Consider the following 14,758-nt stretch of genomic DNA (forward strand, 5'->3'; position numbering starts at 1 on the left):
ACCCAGGACCCCTGCTGGAACAGGGGTCGTCAACCTTATGGACCTTAGGGACCACCAAACTCATAATTTTAAATCCCAGGGACCACTAACTGGTTCTGTGGGCGTGGCCTAATTTGTGGGTGTGGCTTGCTGGTCATGTGACTGGTTGGGCATGGCTTATATGTAAATATTATAAATATTTATATAAATATTGAAATTTTTATTAAAAAAAGAGCAACTTTTACCCAAAATCAGGCAAAGCAGGCAGGCAGATTGAGTTGCTCACAGAATCACAGATTCATTCAGAGATCTATCTATCTGCCATTGGCGAGCTCAATCTGTTACATAAAATTTGCTTGCAAGCAAACTCACAAAATCAACTCACAACACAATATTTATTATTATTTTTTTAAACAAGTTTTATTAATTTTTAAAACACACAAATTATCATTATTCATTACATGTTTAAACCTTTTTCCCTTGTAAATTTAACAAGTCAGATAAATTATGATTCTGTTTTAAACCATTTCCATATAATATACCAAAACCTCTTATTCAATTTCTCTTTACTTCTCTTTACTCTTATTCAATATCATTATTATTATTTCATCTGTTTCTTTCTGACTTAGTTACCATTATTCTCATTCTATATTTCTACAAGTTTTTACCAATTCTCCCCAAAAAGACATATACACACAACACACAAAACATAAAAATATCTTTTTGGAAAGTAACTTGGACCCAGGTGTCTCTCTCTTCATGGACTTCAATTATATTCATGCTCATCTTACATATCATTACTTATTTTATTTACCATTCTAAGCCTTCTATATTAACTTCTCCACATATTTCACACTTCTTAATTCTACCTTAATTAATCATCTTAGTTTAAATCATTATATTTGTATCTTTTGTCCATTTTTTATCATCCCTTTGTCTCATCCCTTATGAAAAAAAAAGAAAATCAGTTTCTCCTGAAATCATTAATCAGAGTATGATGCCTTTCTATCTCCCCTAAGTTAATCAAATTAATCTTTAAAATAATATCTAATACCCAATCAGATTTTGCTTGGTACATTCTATCTAACTAATACATCCAACACAATTAAGTGCATAATTAGAGAATAAATCCAAATATTAAAAAGAAATACTATAATAAAAATTTTATAATAACATCAATACCATAATTTTATTAAACTCTTTAATTAAAACAATATTCTAAACCTCTCCTATTATTAAGTTTTAAAACCAATCATTTTTAAACATTTTAACATTTTAATCTCTTATCAACTCTTAAACCATTGCAATACTACCATCTCATCTTATGTACCTTGCAAAATCTTTTTTTTTTTTTTTAAATTATACTTTATCCATTATCCATAAAAATTCCTTTTTTCCATTTAATTTCAAAACGTTGTAGCTTTTCTCCACCTTTTCCCTTTCTTTCTTTTCCCAACAAACCTTTCTACCCCCCTTCTTCTAGCCTCTGCCTTACCGGCTTCCCTTCTCTGTCGTATTTCTTTTCCCCTTTGTTTACAATCATCATATTGGTTTTGCACTTTATTTTTCCCTTTCTTAAATGTTTTTTAGATCTTAAGTCCTTAAATCCTTTAGTTTTCTTCTTTTCTCTTCTCTTTTCCTTTCTTTCTCTCTTCCTTTTTTCTGAATCAAATTCTGAGATTCATTAAAGATGGCTCCTTCCTTTCTTTCTTGTTCCTCTGCTGTCTTCATCTGTTGTAATTTTTGTTGATAATTAGTAAGCGCCATTTCCAAGAAAAGGAAAGCTTCCTCCACACCATCTCTCAGTTCCTCAACAGAAAGAGCCATTATAAATCTTTTCTCCTCTTTTCTCCTTCTTTCTTCTTACAACAACCAGAATATTCAAAAGAAAACAAAAAGATAAAACAGTCCCAAAGTTATCAATCAGTCCAAACCAAGGCAGAGTTCTCACTTTCTCCCTCTGGGGTGATATCAATCAAAGAGAAAGAAAGTCCAAATCTGTCCAAAGTCTTGTTACAATATATTCTAGTCTTCAAATCCTTAAGGCATCTGCTCCAACAAATCTTAGCATACAAATATTTTCTTTTTAATCCTCTCTCTTCCCACTCATCGCTTAAAACCAATTTCCACCTAAAAATAGGTTTCTTAATATCCAGTTATTTATTCCGTAGGAAAAGAGGGAAAGCTATCCTTTCAGCACCTTCAAGCAGCCGCTTTTTTCCTCTTCTGGCAGGTATTATTCAGAAAGTCATACTTTTCAGGAATTTTATTAAATATGTCTTAGAGTCCTAGGAGCCAAGAAAAACTTTCTCCTCTCAATCACTTTCTCCACTTCCTCCTGCGCATTCTTACCCGGCTGCCAGCTTCTTTGTGGCGGCCATTACGGACCGCCGCTGCACCGTCCTGGGAAAAGGGGGTTCTGCCGGCCAGGGAGGGGGTCTGCAGCACCCCAAACCCTTCTCCGGATCCCCTACTTTCAGCTGCCCTGCAGGGCAGCCTAGCTCCGCACCCGGCTGGGTGGAGCCCCAAAAACGGCTAGCGCGGCAGGGATCGCGCAGCTTCGCAAATCCCTGCCGCTCGCGGCCGACAAACCGGAAAATCACAACACAATATTTATTATATACACCATGTATGTACATGGTGTATTTTTTTTTAAAAAAGAGCAACTTTTACCCAAAATCGGGCAAAGCAGGCAGGCAGATTGAGTTGCTCACAGAATCACAGATTCAGTGATCTATCTATCTGCCTTCGGCTAGCTCAGTCTCTCAAATTTGCTTGCTGTGAGTCTGCACTGAATAATAGAAACTTCAGTCCTAAGGGAGGTTCGGCTATGCTTAAAAGCAGAGCCGAAGATCTGAAGACTAGCTACAAAGCAAGAGATCCAACCATTTCCTGCTTCCTAGCTAATCTAAATCTCCCGGCACAGCAGAATACAGATGATGGTCGGAAAAAGGAAAAATAGAAATTTAGCAGGCAAGTTTGCCGAGTAAAGAGTGAGTGGGTGGGGAGGGTTCCCGCGGGCCATGTGGGCTGCACAGCCTTGTGTTTCTGTGCAGCCTGGATTAATTGCTTTGTGGGGGTGCTCTGGGGGTGAGATTTCTCTGCAGCCCACCAACATTTTCTCGAGGCCCACCGGTTGACGACTGCTGTCCTGGAAGACACGGAGCAGAGCAATCAGTCAGTCAGTGGGGAGCTATCTCTTATGTCAGCAAGCAAAGGTCAAGAGCAACACCCCTGAAGATGTGTTACTTTCTAACAGGACCCTGACTCTTTGGAGGAGCTGTCTATGATGCTCCACAACATATTGCCACTACTGAGTGTATCAAGGAAGCCCCTGATTATAAACACAATAAGCAGATTTCATAGAAATCTTTACAGGACTTCTCTTGTGTCCACCTACTGGTTAACTCCACCCTCAGGAAAATATTGAACAGAGCTATATAATTTGAGGCATAACCACTGCAAATATCTTTCTGGTTTATTTTTCATATAATTTGGCTTTGGTGATGAAAGGGAACATTTGCATTTTAAAGTTACATCATTTTTAGTAAGATTACAAAATGAAATCTTGTATATTGAATATTCATGTTGTTATGCAAGATTGCTACAAGTACCCCTTGTACAAGCAGATTATGAATGATGGCAGAAAGGTATAATGAGTCTCTACAGCATTTTTCATTAAACACAAACCATGTGAGAACACAATGTGCTATCATAATCTAAAGTAATAAAATACAATTTTTTCCTGAATGTTCTAAAAGTATATTTTTTCTGTTATAATGCAGTCAGGTAGCTGCATTATGGTGCTCTCTAAATTCAGCATTTCTTTTTTAACAGTTTGCTTTAAATTTACAGTAACATAATTCTTTACAAGCTACATGAAGGCATATTATTTGCAAATTGCTTCCAGTGTGTACAATATGTTTTCCTTTTCATCAGTTTTTTTTCTTACAGGCTACATTTATAGCATTCATTTCCATTCTTCTGTATATTGTCATATATCATAGCATTCCCATACAAATCATTAACATGCCGCGTCTAGCATTTCCTTGTTTTAATGTCTTCCCAAATTATTTTGTCACTTCTAATTTTAATTCCATTCCCTGCTTGTGTCTCTTTGTTTAGCTTTCTTCACTCACTTCTAAAACAATTTTTAATGTCTTATCAAAATGTTCTGCCTCTTTTAATCTTAATCCTTCCTTGCTCTGTTCACATATATTCTTGACAATTATCTTTTCTTTCTGTACACATTGTAATATATTTCTCTCAATTTTTGCAGGAGTTGCCTATAGCCTATCATTCCACCAAACATCCATTTTCATACTTCATGCAATCCCATATATGTCTTGGCACTTTGCAATATAATTCTCATTGTGTTCCAATCAAATTCCAGTCTCTTTCCTTACTCCCACTTTCCACAGTGAAGGATCTTTGGTGCTCTCTGAGATCACTTATCTTCTTGCAGATGTTTTTCTAGCACTGATGATGTGTTACCTAGTTTGGATAATGAAATATCTGCAAGAAAACAAGCCAACTCAGAGAGCACCAAGACCCCTCATTTCAACCCTGAGCTACAATTATTCTCCTTTTTTGGTACTTTCCACAGTGTTGGAAGAGTGTTGATTCCTGATGGCTCCCTAGACCAGGCCCTGCAATTTTCTTGGCAAAGTTTTTCAGAAGTGGATTGCCCTTGTCTGAGGTAGAGTAACAGGCCCAAGGTCACTCAGATGACTTAATGCCTAAAGTGGGATTAGAACTTTCAGCCTCCTGGTTTCTAGTCTGGTGCCTTAACACCAACAGAGCTCTCTGTAAATAGAATTAGGCTCAAACTACAGATTTCAAACAAATATACTTTTTTTCCTAAACGGATACTCATAAAACAGTCACTATTTTAATTTATTTCTGAGGTATAGAAATGTCATCCCTCTTTTCACACTCATCTGTTCATGCCAATATTTATTTCACCTGGTCTGCATTTATTTATAATATTGCACAATTTTTCTCAAATCTTATCTTTGGTTCTTCAATTATCATCATTTATTGGAGTGTTAGATGCACCTGTCACGAATGGATGCATTTCTACTTTTATATGCATCCACAATAGCCTAAACAATACACTGATTCACATGCTCTTACATATTTTAGCTGCTTCATTCATATTTAAACCTACAACTTCACTTTCCCCGCATGAATTCATCAATTGTACCCCATAAGATCAGATCACCTTAACTCAGATCTGTTAATTTCTTCACCTTTCTCTTAGTTTCATAGATACTAAGTGTATCATTTTTTTCTTTATGTTTAAATTTGTGCATTTATGCTTTTATGCTATTTCAATAATAACTTGTTTTACCATTTACTCTCCCACACACCCAAGAAGCAATTTTCTATAAGCCATGATCATTGTCAAATGGGGACATGGTCAGTCAAGGCTTTCACATAAGTTTTTTACATAATATTGAAAAATATAGTTTACATTAATTTCATTGATGCCTTGAATTGCTCCACTGGCAGCCAGTGTGACTTGCAAAGCAGTGATGTTATATAGACAAACCATTATTTGTTCCAAACTGCATGCACTCCTACATTCTGGATTAATAGCAGTTTTTGAAAGTGATTCATGAGTATCCTAGTATGGAGAACAAATTACAATAGTCTGAGTGCTGCATAAGATATGAATAAAGCAGAACCTCTTGGATCAGGAATGGGTGCACAAAATGAATATGATGGCTTTTGATCATAGCTGCCATCTGTTCTTTGATTATCAGCCCAAAAAGATCTCCATCCCCAATTGTGTATCACCTGTGTCTAGGGGGGTGGGGAGTGCTATCAATCCAAGTCAAAAATAGAAAGTCTCACAACCCACAGTTACCTGATCTTGCTAGAATTGAGTCACGGCCTGTTTCTTTCTCATCCAAACCCTTACAACCTCCAAGCACTGGGAAAGAATCTGAACAGTATCATTTGGACACTCGGGGGCAAAGATTTACAGCTGAGTAACATCAACATATTGATGGTATTTAACCCTGTGTTGGTGAATGACCTCGCCAGATGTTAAATAGGAGTGGGGAAAAAGTCATGGTCTCAGAATGTAATAATTCAGGGCTGGATCTGCCCCCCTCCCTAACCCTGACTACAACCAGTGTCAAAGATGAAAGAGAACTACTGCAAAATCTTGCTCCACTCCACCACCACCCAAACTAGTCTAAAAGAATACTGTAATCTAGGTGAAATACAGTAGATAAAATATTAATGAGATTAATAGGAAGGATTAATGTGAAATTAAATACAACACAAAATCTTTTAATGAAGCAATATATATTTCTGAAGTAATTTCCAATAAAGAATAGTATGATGGGTATGCATATACATATTACCAAGGGAGGAAAAAGCCAGTCACATATAACATCTGTAGATCTGGGTGGAATGACTATATAACTTGCATTTCTTCTTCCTGGGGGCTTAGCTGATGCTTCAAATAATCTAAGTGACAATGATGGAAAGTCATCTAAGAAGCTTTCAGCAGAGCTAAAGACTTGCAAAACCAAGATGCTCTTGGACCATGAAGCAATTGTTACTTGCTGTTTCTCTTATTTAAAATGACATGTTGACATATAAAAGCTGACAGAAACCAGATGCCTCACATAACATCTCTCTGGCACTTTACCCTGTAACATTTTATCCAATAAAACTGCTAACCTTCTTCTGAAATAATACAGGGCTAATGGTAAAAGATATTCTGCTGGTGTTTTGTTGCATAAATTAGAGCCAGATAAGAAAACATAAGCTCATCAAAGTGCCTTTTCATATGCCCGGTCCACACTCAGTCTGTGGGTTGAGTAGCACTTCTATCCAGCTTTCCCCATATTCTAGAACAACAGTCCCTCCCCCCTAGTCTATTGGTGGGATTCAAATAATTTAACAACCAGTTCACCCAGGGTCAGGTTGGCTGTTGTGGGAGGCATGGCCTGTCCCTGGGCAAACCGGTTGTTAAATTATCCCCTCCTCCATCAAAGTGGATCCTGGGCACTGCACTACAATAGAGAAATGGGCAACGGAGTGGCCGGCATGAGAGAAAGTGGAGCAGGGAGAAGAAAGGAAAACCAGCCTTCTCCTTCCCTCGCGCCAGCAGCTCAGTTGGCTTTTTTTCCATTGCAGCGCAGCGCCCAGGATCCATTTTGATAGTGGGGATTGGTAATTTAACAACCAGTACGAACTGGCTGAATCCCACCACTGCCTCCATCACACACATACCTTATTCAGTAGTTTACAGTCAGAGTATAATTTGTGGGAAGCCAGAAGAGCACCACATTTGTATACATGGACAAGAAATCACTTTGGGCATGCAAAGAGTTTCAGTCTAGTAAAGACTTCTGTTCACATACACAACCAATATTGTCTGAAATAAAATAATAATAATTTCCTAAAACTTGAGAATATATGGTAGAGCTAGACAGTTATGTTCAGTAGTAATAAAGGAGAATGTTTGTAGCTCAGAGGTGAAATGAGGAGTCCCTGGTTTCACATGATGAAAACTCTTTAATTTCACAACATATGGACAGACTTAGCTATAGTTTCAGTTGGGAAAATGACCATCCTACACCAAGACCAAAATGCTGGGGAATTTCTACAGGCCTAGAACTTTGGTAAATTAGCCATCAATAGACACATAGACAAACTGTGTATCTATGCTATGGAAAAGAAGCAATCAACAAGCCCAAACGTGAACAAAAAGACCAAAACGCTTCCCCTCCAGCAATTAGCACCCAGATGACCATAGATTTAACTCCAAGATTAACATCAGACCAACAATCAAGAAGTAAACAATACCCCATACCTCAATCAAGGACTAGTCAATAGTAAACAGCCCAACCAAATTGTCTCTAAGACCACCCTCACCAACACTGACTGGGCAAGCCACTAAAATACAAAATAAAATGTCTTCAAGAAAACAACCAAGCTTAGAGAGCATCAAGGACCCTTCAGTTATATTCAGTTTTCTGCTTTATCTCTTGACTTCTGAGTATTGCTATAACATTCTTCTGGCCTTGTTTAAGAAGCTCATGAATTCAGTCCCAGATGGAAAAGATGTGAAGAAGGTTTCTAAACAATGTTCTATTTTTGGGAAGACCTTTGTCTTCACTTTTTATTTGTTTCTCTGGCCAGTGCAGGGATTGGGAGAACAGGCTGTTTTATTGCTACCAGCATTTGTTGCAAACAGTGGAAAAATGAGGGCGCGGTTGACATACTCAGAACAACATGCCAGCTACGGTTAGACAGGTAAGATAATTTTTCTGCTAAAACCAAGTCTAAAGTAGCCTTCCCCTAAGTGCTGCTTCCCAAATGTCTTGGTCACCTGATTTATTATTTATTTATTTATTTATTTATTTATTTATTTATTTATTTATTTATTTATTTATTTATTTATTTATTAACTTGATATGCCACCCATCTCACTATCAAGCAACTTTGGGTCATTTACAAACACATAAAAACAAAGGAACAAAACATTCAATATTAAAATTGGTCAGGAATAATGGGAATTATAATCCAGAGTATTTCGTAGGCATTGGATTGTGGAAGGTTACATTCTTAATCCAGCGCTCAATAACATTTATTACTTTATAATATGTAAACAGGTATTTGCTTCAGAATAAAACTGTGAATGTATAAACATGGGAAAAGTTAGTGATTTGACTACAGAATATTATCGATTCAAAAAAGAGTTTTAAGTTCTTGAGTTTTGATTTTTTTTCTGTCTAGCACTGATTTTATTCCACTTAATTTTTTTCCCTTTATTTCTGTTTTTATTGTCTAAGAACACAGTGGATGAAATGGGCTTTTAACTAATCTTTGAATGAATTGTTATGGTGTTTTTTTTCAGTTGTGAGTTCAATGAGATCAATATTATTTCCAAAACAATTATGTGTCAAATTAAAGTAATCTTCTGTTTAACTTAACTAAGTGGTATTTTCTGAAAAGTAAACCTGGCTTGTATTAGACAGGTAGAAACCCTGTATTTAAATATTTGTTCAGAAAAAGACTTAGTGGGAATGTATTTCTCCTTAGTAGCTTAATTTAAGTATAGAATCAAAAAACAAAACTCCTTCCCTCCACATCTTTGCAGATTGAAATGATTATTTTACAATGGGCTTTTTCATGGTTATTAGAATAAAAGTCTAAATGATTTAAGAACTATAGTTCAGTTTTACTTGTGTCCATTCTTTTTTGCTGATAACTATTTTCAAATGTGGCACTAAACTTGCATTTTCCAAAGGGTTCCATAACTTAACAACCTATTTCTACTGTTAAAATTCATTAGCCATCTAGCTATACCAAACAAACTCACTGAAATCAGTATCTGTTGAGGTATTCCCTGTTAGGAGAATGAGTGCACTCAGGGAAACATAGTGAGAGTGGTGTTGAATAACACACAACCAGCATACAGATACACTGAATAGTAAAATGTAGGTTTTACTTCATGTAAACGGGTAAACAAAGTCCAACAAACAGTCCAAATCATACACCGTTAAAGCAGTTAGTATCAGTCCAGGGATAATCCAAAAACAAAGTCCAGTACCATAAACAAAGTTCAGTAAATGGAGTTTGCTAACAGTTGCAAGACTCACAACAATCCAAGCAGAACGATGATCAGGCAAAAGGCAATAGGGAAATGCAAGAAGAGAGCAAACCAGGTTTCTGGCTCCATCTTATTGCCGTTGGAGGAACCTCAGCCAATCACAATTACAGCATTCTCTTAAAGATACAACAGTATTAAATGACTATCCTGGTTAAATGACTACCCAACTGTTAGGTGACTATCATTCCTAACATTCTCCCCTTTTGGTAGGACAATATATAAAACCTTACAATTTAAGTCCATATTCCTCACCGCAAGTCTTATGTTTTACAGTGCCTTGGGCTTTCGTAAAATGAACTGCAATGTTATTCTCTGACATGCAATACTCCAGTGTAATCATTTTACTTTGAACACATTGTCTCACATTCAGATATCGTAGATTGGTGTGTTGTGATCTTGTCTTTACAGCGAGATTGGAAGCCATCTGAATTGCTGATTGGTTGTCTTCATATACAATAATAAGTTCCTTTACATTAATTCCATGTCTATCATTAGTTGTTTATAACATACTAAGTCCATACATAATAGAGACAAACATGAGAATTTAGCCTCCATTGTTGACAAGCTTAGATGTTTTTGTCGAATAGACCTCCATCCAATTAACACCTTTCCTAATAACACTTCAGTACCTGCCGTTGATTTATGTGTAGGTACATCTGTAGCGAAACTTGCATCGGCATATGCAGTTAAACTTAGTTCATCCTTAGGCTCCAAATATAATGCATAACGCATCGTTTGTTTAAGATATCTCAACACATGCTTAGTATCTTGCCAGTGCCTTTCAGTAGGCTGAGTATTCAGCCTGGCTAATTGGTTGACACTATATGCTATGTCTGGCCTAGATCAATTACTGAGATAGGATAAGCTACCAATCAATGATTGATAAATGACTTTATCAAAAATAGGACTTTGCACATCACTGTGGCTAAACTCCTGGCTCATTGGTGTTTTAGCCAGTTTACAAAGTTCCATTTTAAAGTTCTTCAGTAACTGGTTAATTTTATCTGCCTGTGAGATTTTGTAGCTTAGTTTTATCTATATTCAAACCAAGATACTGTTTAATCTCACCTAAATGTTTTATTTTAAATTTATTTTCTAACAGTGAAATAATCCCAGTAGCTTCTTGCTCAGTCTTGGTGATTAATGCTATGTCATCAGTGAACAATAGCAACAATGAAATTACACCATCACTTTCCTTTTTGAATAAACATGGATCAGCCATGCCAGCTACAAAACCTATCTTTGTTAATTCCTTCACTATGCACTGGTTCCATTCATAGCCTGATTGCTTCAAGCCATAAAGACTCTTTTTTTAATTTCCAGCAATCAGTTTAGTTATCAGTTTTTATCCCCAAAGGCTTCTTTAAATATATAGTATGTTGCAACGGTGCATGAAGATATACCGTCTCCACATCTAAATGGTTATTGTGTATTTATTCTTAGCTGCCCACACTAATGCTGCTCGTAACGTGGTAACTTTCAATACCTTTTTATGAAAAACCATTAGAACTAGCAATAAGATTGCCTGCTCCCTAAGTCAGTCCTAAATATGACCTTTTATATTTGGTCTTATTTCCATTGGGTTTCTACAGGTGGTCCTTAAACTTGTAACAGTTTGTTTAGTGATTGTTCAAAGTTACAACAGTACTGAAAAAAGTGACTTATGACTTTTTCACACTTATGATCATGGCAGCAGATGTTCATGTGATCAAAATTCAGACACTTGGCAACTGACTCATATTTATGATGGTTGCAGTGTCTTGGAGTCATGTGATCCCCTTTTGCGACCTTCTGACTAGCAAAGTCAATTGTTCTGACCCAAACCTTGTTCCAAGAAAACAAACACCAACCAGAGATAAAAGCAAAACCTTTTAATGCTTCTCTAGGAATTTCGTTAATTCACAGTTAAAAGGCTATTAAAACTAATTGTCTCTGAAAAGAAGGAGCCTTGCCAAGGTTGTGCAAGGCTGCCAAAAGCACTAGATTAAGTTGCCAAGAAATATTCCAAACAAAAAGTCTTCAAACACAAACCAAAATAGTCCGAACTTCCATAAGGCTTGAAGTGCAAGAACTTATTTGCTTCCTGCAAAGAATTCTGGCCTCTCAGGCTGGCTTTTATCTCTTAAGGGAGGGGCCATTACCTTGCAGCCTTACTCCCAAGCCGCCCATGCTGCTGCAGCTGCTCTTTCCTATGAGCAGCCCTGCGTGCATGCACACTGGGCACAGGCTCCTCGGGGACCTCTTCATCACTGCTGCCAGCCTCCACAATCTCCAAAGGCAGCATTCCACTCCCTGATGGTCCTGGCCCCATCCCTACATCACACGCAGGCCCCTCACCTGAGTCCTCGCTCTCTGACACCTCAGCCGTCCATACCTGCTGCCCGCAAACCACAACATCAATGGGGTAGCCAGTTTCACTGAACACCTGTGTTACTAACTTAACAACCACAGTGTTTCACTTAATAACTGCAGCAAGAAAAGTCGTAAAATGGGACAAAACTCACTTAGCAAATGTCTCACTTAGCAACGTGCATTTTGGGCTCCCTTGTGGTCGTAAGTGGAGGAATGTATTGTAGTATATATCTTTTCTGGAAGTAAAACCAGTTTCCACATCTTTTTAAAATTCTTCCTTGCTTCTCTTTCCAGGGGAGGAATGATCCAGACTTCTGAACAATATCAGTTTGTCCATCATGTCATGAGCTTGTATGAAAAGCAATTCATTAGAGCATCAGCAGAAGAATGAAGATTCCGAATCATTTATTATGATAAAGATCACGGGAACTCTGATCGGAACCACATGTATGATAGAGCTGAGAAGATTTCAGAATTTCAGAGCAGAAGATATTTATTTATACATATAAATATATATATATATAGTTTTACTTTCATATTGCTTTATTTTGCATTCGAGAATTAAGATACTGCTTTTCTTCAACATGTGACAGGGTGTTATCTTCACTTTAAAAATAAAAAGGCCTGTTTATACTGTAAATAAAATTAATAGCTTCATTTGTTCCAAAAATTTAAAACATCACTTTTGCTATGTAAAAAGACAAAAAAAAAAAAACACCAACAACCCTTGCTACTAGATCCAAATACAATGTGAATCTCTTTGATAGATGTCTTGCTGAAGTCTGTAATGTATGTTTACTAAGCTTGAAAACTAACTTTTCTGCCTTTTTTCTGAATGATTGTTTTTACATTTTAAACTACCGGATACTGTGTATATCATAAAATCTTCTGGGCCTCTGCATTAAAATATTCAAGTGAATTCATACTGGAAAAAAACCATGTTTTGTGCCTTGTGTATTTACTTGTTGAAAACACTCAGTCCTACAAAGTATCGTGACTGTAGTGTCATCGTAAAACAAAAACACAAAGTGAAGATACCCATCTTGGCTACAAACAAAAAAATCCATGGCCAGTTTTTTCTTAGGTTAACTGAAAAGCAGAAAATAAAGTGCAAGTATTTGAAAAGCAAGTAAAAACTCACGTACTAAAACTTTAAAATGACATAGAGTATCGATTAGGTGCTATGATGGTTGCTGTTGGAATAAAGAAATGAGCAAACAGTTACTGGAAAATATAGAATCTATTTGTAATTTTTTCTTTTGTTATAACTTCCTTTTGGTGTTTTAAAAGGGGAAATTCTTTGGACTTTTCTATTGTGGAGACTTAATGGATAAAATTAATGGTCCCTGGATCAGTTCCAAGAATAAAGTTACGATTATAGTTGTAGTACAGTCTGGAGGAGTTTTTTTTATGTAGTCGCTGTATATATTATAATGCTTCTTCACATTCCTAACTCAACAGTTTAAGTCCTACTTTATCAGATCATGGTTCAATTGGAAGCAAGGAATTAGAGTTCCTCTTTGAGGTAGTACAAAAGTAGAATATAGTAACTGAAAAAGTGCTAGCAAGTAAATAAATAAAATTGTGTAAGGGAGTATCAAGCTCTCAGATGTAGTATTTCGAGTTGAATCCATAAATTAAATATTCCTGAAGTTAGCTGGGCCTTTAGTTTGTTCTGCATCAACAAAATCCCTTCATGAAAGGCTCTTGAGTAAATTTGGAAGTCATAGGAGAAGAGAATGTGTTTGTGCATGTCTGAATGCAGTTTCCATCTATGAACTGGAAGGAGAAGCAATTCCACTCACAACAGATTTAAAGGTTTCCCTCATCCAGTCATGACCGACTCAAGGGGTCAGTGCTTGTATCTGATTCTCAACTGAGGGAGCCTGAGTTGTCTGAGAGGTGCTTACATCATGTGACCAGTATGAAAGTACAGAACGCAGTAACCTTTCCCCCAAAGTACCTATTCACATTTGCATGCTTTCAAACTGCAACATTTGAGCTTGGGCAAGTAATGAGAGCTAACCCTGTTGTATGGCACTATAGCAGTAAAAACTCAAAAATGGAAGAAAAGACCATAAACACACACACAAAAAGAACAAATTGTTAAATCCTGAAAAAGGCGGAAAAGTAAAAAATAAAAAACTAAAGAAAAATTCTTCAGGTTCTTCAACACCTTAATCCAATTAAAAGGTCTCGGGTATAAAAGGATGCATAAGAAGAAGAAAAAGCCACAAAGATTAAAAAAAACCAATATGGAAGGTAAATAGAAATAAAAAATACAAGGGAGGGAGAGAGAGAGAAAAGAAAAGAGACTACTCCCTTAAAAAGAAAAAAAAGGAAGGAAATCATTAATACTAAAGCTTTTCCTTTAAAATAAAATGCAAACGTAAAAATTAGACTTCAAAAGACAAAAAGAAAGAGAAAAACAAGTTCCAAAAGGCCAAAAATCCAAAGAGCTATTACAAAAAGTAAGCTAGTAAGGAGGGGGTTTGTTAAAGTAAGAAATAGCCCAGCTTAAAAAAAAATAAAAAGAGCACACTGCACCTTGTTTGGTTATCCAAGGCTTTTGTTAAAATTTATAATTCTCTTCTCCAGAGTCTTGTCACCTTTTTTTTCTATAAACTTCAACACCAGACTCCAGCTGTTGATAGAAACCCAGAAGAGCACCTGCAATAATACTCTCCCATGCTCTTCCCTCTATCTTATCAAACAGCAATGTCCTTGAAAAGAAGTCTCAGTTCTTTCTCAGCTTTGTCTGGTCAAGAAAAAAGAGATAGAATATTT

The 14,758-nt window shown here is 36.5% G+C and overlaps 1 protein-coding gene across 8 annotated transcripts in view; it reads left to right on the forward strand.

The window, feature by feature from the left end:
* The window catches only part of PTPN5 (protein tyrosine phosphatase non-receptor type 5), a 70,927-nt gene extending 57,627 nt beyond the window's left edge, over positions 1 to 13,300 (forward strand). For 6 of the 8 annotated variants that reach the window (XM_087950946.1, XM_087950960.1, XM_087950950.1 and 3 more), the window contains 2 exons: positions 8,146 to 8,259; positions 12,266 to 13,295. In XM_087950946.1, the coding sequence (XP_087807072.1) occupies positions 8,146 to 8,259; positions 12,266 to 12,362 (211 nt within the window). In that variant the 3' untranslated portion in view covers positions 12,363 to 13,295. Of the gene's footprint in view, positions 1 to 8,145; positions 8,260 to 12,265 lie in introns of all 8 variants that reach the window. The other 2 variants (XM_087950995.1, XM_087950989.1) reach the window with 2 other exon arrangements.
* The last annotated feature ends 1,458 nt before the right edge of the window (positions 13,301 to 14,758 follow it).

The sequence above is a fragment of the Notechis scutatus genome, chromosome 1 (assembly GCF_049901735.1).
Source record: "Notechis scutatus isolate UNSWTSFEM ecotype Mainland chromosome 1, rNotScu1.2, whole genome shotgun sequence".
Classification (NCBI taxonomy): Eukaryota; Metazoa; Chordata; class Lepidosauria; order Squamata; family Elapidae; genus Notechis; species Notechis scutatus.